The sequence below is a fragment of the Nanorana parkeri genome, unplaced genomic scaffold (genome assembly GCF_000935625.1).
Source record: "Nanorana parkeri isolate BGI_ZX_2015 unplaced genomic scaffold, ASM93562v1 scaffold949, whole genome shotgun sequence".
NCBI classification, from domain to species: Eukaryota; Metazoa; Chordata; class Amphibia; order Anura; family Dicroglossidae; genus Nanorana; species Nanorana parkeri.
This window is the reverse complement of record NW_017307217.1, coordinates 486,324-493,753: the sequence shown is the minus strand read 5'-3', so window position 1 is coordinate 493,753 and position 7,430 is coordinate 486,324. Positions and strand designations below refer to the sequence as shown.

At 40.3% G+C, this 7,430-nt stretch overlaps 1 protein-coding gene across 1 annotated transcript in view; it reads left to right on the top strand.

The window, feature by feature from the left end:
- The window catches only part of SRPK2 (SRSF protein kinase 2), a 143,158-nt gene that overhangs the window by 125,147 nt on the left and 10,581 nt on the right, over positions 1-7,430 (top strand). The window contains exons 13-15 of the mRNA XM_018566441.1: positions 2,228-2,328; positions 2,415-2,522; positions 4,618-4,687. Of these exons, the coding sequence (XP_018421943.1) occupies positions 2,228-2,328; positions 2,415-2,522; positions 4,618-4,687 (279 nt within the window). The remainder of the gene's footprint in view (positions 1-2,227; positions 2,329-2,414; positions 2,523-4,617; positions 4,688-7,430) is intronic.

The following is a 7,430-nucleotide window of genomic DNA, read 5'->3' as shown; positions in this document are numbered from 1 at the left end:
ATTTTGACAAGTACAAGTACTTGTCAAAATGCCCTGTATCGGGCCCGATTCCGATGCTAGCATCGGTATCGGGACATCCCTATTTACACCTATTGTTCCTCCTGTTAGGTCTAGTCTTCTGTGAGACTTGAACTTGGTTTTATCTGTTCTACAGAAACATCCTTCTGAGCCTATTCTAGATATTTTTTTAGTCTTTGTTGTCCAAAAAGTTTGCCTTTTTGGTGGCCATTACCTGGTCTAGAAGGGTTTCCGAGTTTTCTGCTTTCAGCTGTAGAGCACCCTATTTTGTTCCTTATAAAGACAAACTTGTGTTTAAGAATGAAGACTTTTTTTTTCCTAAGGTGGTTTCAGCCTTTCAATTAAATGAAGACACTGTTTTCCCTTTTCTTTGTCCGACCCTTGTTCATTCAAAGGAAATGTCTATTTACTGCTTGGATGTTGTGTGGGCTGTCAGTGTTCATCTTTCAGTCACAGTTTCCTTTACATGTATGGATTCTTTGTCCTACCAGAAGGTCCTAGAAAGGTTGTTCAGCTTCTAGATCCACTATTTTTATGTGGCTCTATTGAGGGGAATTTATCAAAACTGGAGCAGATAAAATCTGGAGCAGCTGTGTATGGCAACCAATCAGCTTCTCTCTTTCATTTTCAAATCTTAACTGAAGAGATAAGCTGATTGGTTGCCCTGGGCAACTGCTCCAGTTTCTGTTTGCTCCAGTTTTGATAAATTCCCCCCACTAGGTTTTAATTCTAGATTAGAATGGTCCTACCATAACCATTAGTGCTTCGTGGGCCTTTAATAGTCAGACTAGGAGAGGTTAAAGCAACAAAGCATAAAACGTACTCATTGTAGTGATGGAAATATTCTAGTGTGGGGATTTTCTTTACCTACTCTGAGGTTTGCGACCAGCACAGGATTAACTCCACATCAGCTAAAGAAAAAGCACAGCTGAATTCTGAAGAGGAACGCTATGGGTTACATTTGTGTGTAAGAAGATGTCATGTTTTACAAAAACTTGTGGAATCATTGTCAGTTTGTAAACGTTAGTAAAGACTGATGTAAGATACCTCAAATGTTGACCCACAATGACTCAGTAAATACAAAGAAACTTTTGTTGACCTATATTTCTGAAACACTCAAGCTTGCACATAGTTTTGTTGGAATATCCTTTGAATAATTACACGTGGTGGACTCAGACTTTTGTATGGTAATAAAGTATATATGGATTCCTGGAGCACTATGGGTTTTTAATATGTATAGCAATAATTATCACTTCAGGCATGATGTCTGTCATCAAAACCTCGGACAGCGAGGGGGTGGATGGGTCAGCGTTGGGTTCTGTCCACATGATTCATCTGTGTGTAATTTTTAGTCTAAAGTGAAATTTAAGCAGGAAATACTAAGGGTTTTTTTTTTATTGGAGGAGAGACATAAAATGTATAGCTTTTGAAAGGTGTTCCATTTCAGGGGCAGACAAAAAGTTTATATTGATAAAATGTAAGGGGTGGACAAGTTGTAGACGTTTCAGCTGGTCATTTAATGGAACCAGGCGCCAAAGGCGTCTATTGACATAAGAAAAAAAAATGCAACAAACAGGGAAGCGCATTGTAACACTGAGATGATCTGACTGATGTAGCATAAAGGAGATTCTGCTCTTTAATAAAGTGTAAGTTAACCCTAACAATATACTTCTTTTATATTCTCACTTAGTCTTCTAAATATACCTTTTGAAAGTGTTTTGTTATTTTTGTTTGATAAGTGCAACAAAATACCTGTTAGTTTTGCCAGAAATCTTGTGAGCTGATATTTTCATGTACTCACTGCCTGTGCACAAAAAGGGGTTATGGTGATAAGGGTCAAGAAGAAAAGAAGAAAATAGGTCTGTGTTCTTTGTAATGCATCAACAACTAATTTGGCAGGACTGACACTACATACTTAGGAATTCAGAGCTGAAAATGTGTCTGGCACATTAACCGTTTTTTCCCCTCTGTACCTGCAGAATGTTTAAAAGGATAAAACGGAGGGTAATGTGTATGTATTGGAGAAATGCACGAAATATGTTTTGAGGGGTTTTTGTGCCATGACGTACACTTGTATGTTGTTTGAGGTGATTGTGTCATCTAACTATGTACTACAGATTACAAGTTAGTTGCCTGCTCAGATCACTGTATTTTGTATTCGACACACAATGTCTTTGTTTCTAATACTTCTGGTGGATGTATTTTGCAGATAAAACACGTGCTGCAGACCTTCTGGTAAATCCACTGGACCCAAGAAATGCAGACCTTATTAGAGTTAAAATTGCAGATCTTGGAAATGCTTGCTGGGTGGTAGGTAGACAATAATCAAATACATTGGTGTGCTGGTCCCTTCAGTTAAAACCTGTTATTCATGTGTGTGTGTTTCCTTTGTGCAGCACAAACACTTCACTGAAGACATCCAGACAAGACAGTATCGCTCCATAGAAGTTCTCATAGGAGCTGGCTACAGCACCCCTGCTGATATTTGGAGCACAGCTTGTATGGTGAGAAATGCTTGAATGTCTTGTCCTAGACCTATACAGATGCAAGTAGATGGAGAGACCCTCCGCACTCCTCACAGCAGTCCCGGCCAGATATGAAAAAAGTGGTGCTCGCAGTGATGAGATACCACGGATGGCGCCGTGCAAACACAGGAAAGTCGGGAAATCACCAGCACTCAGTAGTAAAGATAAATATGTCCCTTTTTTATTGGACAGAAAGCGTCACAGACATCCAAATAAACCGACGTTTCTGGACCACGCAGGGTCCCTTCCTCAAGGCAGAAAGATGTGACCTTGGGTCCCGCGGACCTGCGCGGTCCCGAAACGTCGGTTTATTTGGATGTCTGTGATGCTTTCTGTCCAATAAAAGGGACATATTTATCTTTACTACTGAGTGCTGGTGATTTCCTGACTTTTCTAGACCTATACAGTACATCTCATTGGCATTGGTGACTGTGAGGGATAGGAAAGACACAAATACACTGGTGTTTATCTATACGGTATATTTCCTGCCTGTTTAAATAAATTACACCTTTGTCTAAATCAAATATTGCAGTCATTCTGTTACTTCATCCAGTCAGATTTGTTCTCTTGATTATATTTTGAAGATTCTGACCAGATGTTTACATGAACAGGCATCCTTTTGGATCTATGCGTGCTGCATTTGGCCACCGTTAAATACTGGTATTCAGCCACTGTGTTTCCTAGGAAACTTTGGCTTTCGCTTGCTCATTTTACTGGACGCTGCTCTGGGAATGCAAATGTAGTAATTGTGAAGGAAGTACACATTTTTCCTCTTTTGTTTCAATAATGTCTATAGCAGAATATATGCCATGTTCCTTTGAAGAGCTGTCCACATCAGTTGCAGTCTGCAAAGAGCTTACAGTTTAATGTTTCTACCACAGTCATATAGACGCATGGTAGAATCTGTTTGGACGCTTGCTTTGCAGATTTTTACCCTTATTTTAACATTTATCTAAAATGTTTTGCCTTAAAAAGAGAGAGAAATGTCACATAACCATTCTCTTTCTTTTTTTTAATCCTTTGCGCTGCCTGCTGGGGAGAGGGGGATAGGGTTAAGGGGGAACCAACACATGACTGCAGTAAGGCCCACTTCAGCAGCGATTTAATATTTTTCAGACATTTTTCCTGTCCAGGTTAATAACCAATCAGCTTTGCCTAAATGTAAACAGTATAAGACAGTAAACCAGATGCTGTGTTACATGGGTTTGCAGTTCAAAGCGCACTGTCCAACAGAAGACACTAGCCTGCGCTGCTCTCCCAAATTCCTTGCTACTCTTTTATAAGAAGTTAATAAAGCACACATTACGACTAGGGATGCAAGTGACGAGAGAGCATGGAGCCGGCTTCCTGACCAATCAGAAAGCAGGCGCCGCGTCATTACACGGCGCCTGGCTTCCTGACTGGTCAGCTTTTGACCGATCAGGAAGCCGAGCAGCTCGCCATTACACGCTGCCCGGGTTCCTGATTGGCCGTGAAGCCGGCTCCATGCTCTCTCGTCACACGTGAGGCGAGAACGTGGAGCCGGCTTCCCGGGCAATCAGGAAGCCGGGCAGTGTGTAATGACGCTCTGTCCGGCTTCCTGATACCGGAAGTATCAGGGTAGGCATCAAAGCATTTGGGCGAGTGTGAGTACTCGCCCAAATACTTAGCATAGGTACTGATACTAGTATTGGTGCATCCCTAATTATGACCTAATAGAGAAGGAAGAAAACAAGGCAGTAGTGCGCACTAAGAAACAACAATGTATTCACACAGATCAACAATACAACTTATAGGACTTTTTTTTAGCTGCTTTTAGGAGTCCAATGCTTAATTGTGCACAGAAGGGAGGCAGGCCCTGTAGCTAACTGTTTCTAATCAAGAAACTGACCCTTTGAAAGTTGTGTGCACCACAGAGCACACAGGAGCAGTGACAGTAGCCCAGGGGGTGTCTAAAACTGTCAGCCCGCCTTGTGGGAGACTGGGCATCTTACAGACTTCCCAAGCACTAAAAATATGGAGTTCTGCTTTTGAAGATTTGCACTTCTGTTCATTATTATTACTTTTAATGATTTTTTTTTCTTACCCCCTACAGGCATTTGAGCTTGCAACAGGCGACTATTTATTTGAACCACATTCTGGAGAAGACTATTCCAGGGACGAAGGTGCGTACTTCTCACACTGAAAAGCAGTGGGCTAGAATTACACATACACATCTCTTTGTAGTGGTGATGGGTTTTACTCCTTTTTTCATGATTAACACAGTTGCTTTCTTTTTTTACTTCAATAAACTTGGAGCCATTTAGCTACAGTCGTTATTTCAGTCCGGTCTTCTATTAAAGACAAAGTCACAGTCCTTTTATCACATATTCAGAGAAGTTGCACAGTGTTACAATGAGCTAGGATGTGAATATGTAGGTGACTCGATGGCTATTTAAATTTGTTTTTGGCTTTAATTCAGATTTTTTGTTTCATTTTGTGGTCCTCTTTTCTTTGTAATTTTACATTCTACAATGTGTAGATGAAAATACACTCCTTCATTCCATCTACATGGTCTATTTATTGCATGATATGACAATCGTTAAGACTGTCTAATAAGTAATAAATGCAGTATATCAAGGGCAAATGGCATATTAAACATTAACCCTTGCAAACCACACTGTAAGGGTTAAAATAGAACTATGGGTTACACCTTTTCTTTGCATTTGTAGCTTCCTAATGATACAGGAATACATTTTTCAATGTACTCCTGTAATCAAAACTGCACCATAAGCTTAAAATTCAGTGTAATAACCTGGGGGGGATGAGCTCTGTGCTGAGAGGCGATCCTGACAATTTTGTTGGGATCCTCCTCTCCCATTTAGTGACAGCAGCTTGTAGGAGCTGCTGCTCATTCATGAGAACCTGTGCAAACGCAGAAACTCAGGGCACATTCTGTCAAAGTTTATTCATGTCAGGTCACAGGTCTGCGAAGCACATCCATCCCGCAGTTTGTCCTTCCTCCCCTCTCCACACTGCTGTCTCCAGACAATACACATAACACATCGGCACTAAGACAGTCAGTTCAGCTCCGTCCTCAACCCCCTCCACTCAATGCTGTTGTCTTGGGACATAAACAGGGAGAAGAAGAGCTAAAGACAGCAGAGTGGAGGAGAGGTGGCCGAAATCCCAGCTCCTTTCACCTTTTGTTTTTATGGCAGGTGAAACGTGGCAGTCTGCTAGCCTTCTGTAGACAACACCAGGTGCTGCATCTTTGAAGATTATTTACTTCACAGTACATGCAGCTAGAGAGGACAGTTAAGACTGGTTTAAAAACACATTTACTGCTTCTTGAGAATATGTAAAAACTTTATTGTCCATTGTCTTGGCACAGGTCCACTGTTTGATATGGCAAAACAAATCTAACATCTTTAGGACCTATCAACTAATTAAGGAGGGTAAACCGAATCAATGTTCTGATTTGGATTGGTGTAACAAAGGGTGTGCTACACAGAAAAATAATACATTATGAAGTTACCTAGCACTGGCTTAAATTAAAACCTAAAACCATTGCAAAACCAATTCTACTCGTGCTGTGAAGATGTCCGGGAAATATAAAAACAATACGTCCTTGTTAAGGCCCCTGGAGTAGATCTAGTGACCAATTTTTGGCCCAAATTGCATACCACCTTGTGTGAAACTGTACTTTGGTCTCACCCCTTTTACCACAACTGTACAGTCAAGCAGGGCTTGAAAAATTTTAGGGTGTCTCACCAGTCAGTCAAAAATTTCACCAGTCAGCATGACCAGACTATCGGCCTTGCAATTTACGTTAACATTTTTTGGGGACAGATAGCTTTCTTTTGGAGGTATATAATCACCTCGGGGGTTATTTTTTACTATATAATGAAAAAAGTAAAACAAAAAAAAAAAGTTTCCCTACGCTATGTTCCCAAGCACTAAAAATATGGAGTTCTGCTTTTGAAGATTTGCACTTCTGTTCATTATTATTACTTTTAATGATTTTTTTTTCTTACCCCCTACAGGCATTTGAGCTTGCAACAGGCGACTATTTATTTGAACCACATTCTGGAGAAGACTATTCCAGGGACGAAGGTGCGTACTTCTCACACTGAAAAGCAGTGGGCTAGAATTACACATACACATCTCTTTGTAGTGGTGATGGGTTTTACTCCTTTTTTCATGATTAACACAGTTGCTTTCTTTTTTTACTTCAATAAACTTGGAGCCATTTAGCTACAGTCGTTATTTCAGTCCGGTCTTCTATTAAAGACAAAGTCACAGTCCTTTTATCACATATTCAGAGAAGTTGCACAGTGTTACAATGAGCTAGGATGTGAATATGTAGGTGACTCGATGGCTATTTAAATTTGTTTTTGGCTTTAATTCAGATTTTTTGTTTCATTTTGTGGTCCTCTTTTCTTTGTAATTTTACATTCTACAATGTGTAGATGAAAATACACTCCTTCATTCCATCTACATGGTCTATTTATTGCATGATATGACAATCGTTAAGACTGTCTAATAAGTAATAAATGCAGTATATCAAGGGCAAATGGCATATTAAACATTAACCCTTGCAAACCACACTGTAAGGGTTAAAATAGAACTATGGGTTACACCTTTTCTTTGCATTTGTAGCTTCCTAATGATACAGGAATACATTTTTCAATGTACTCCTGTAATCAAAACTGCACCATAAGCTTAAAATTCAGTGTAATAACCTGGGGGGGATGAGCTCTGTGCTGAGAGGCGATCCTGACAATTTTGTTGGGATCCTCCTCTCCCATTTAGTGACAGCAGCTTGTAGGAGCTGCTGCTCATTCATGAGAACCTGTGCAAACGCAGAAACTCAGGGCACATTCTGTCAAAGTTTATTCATGTCAGGTCACAGGTCTGCGAAGCACA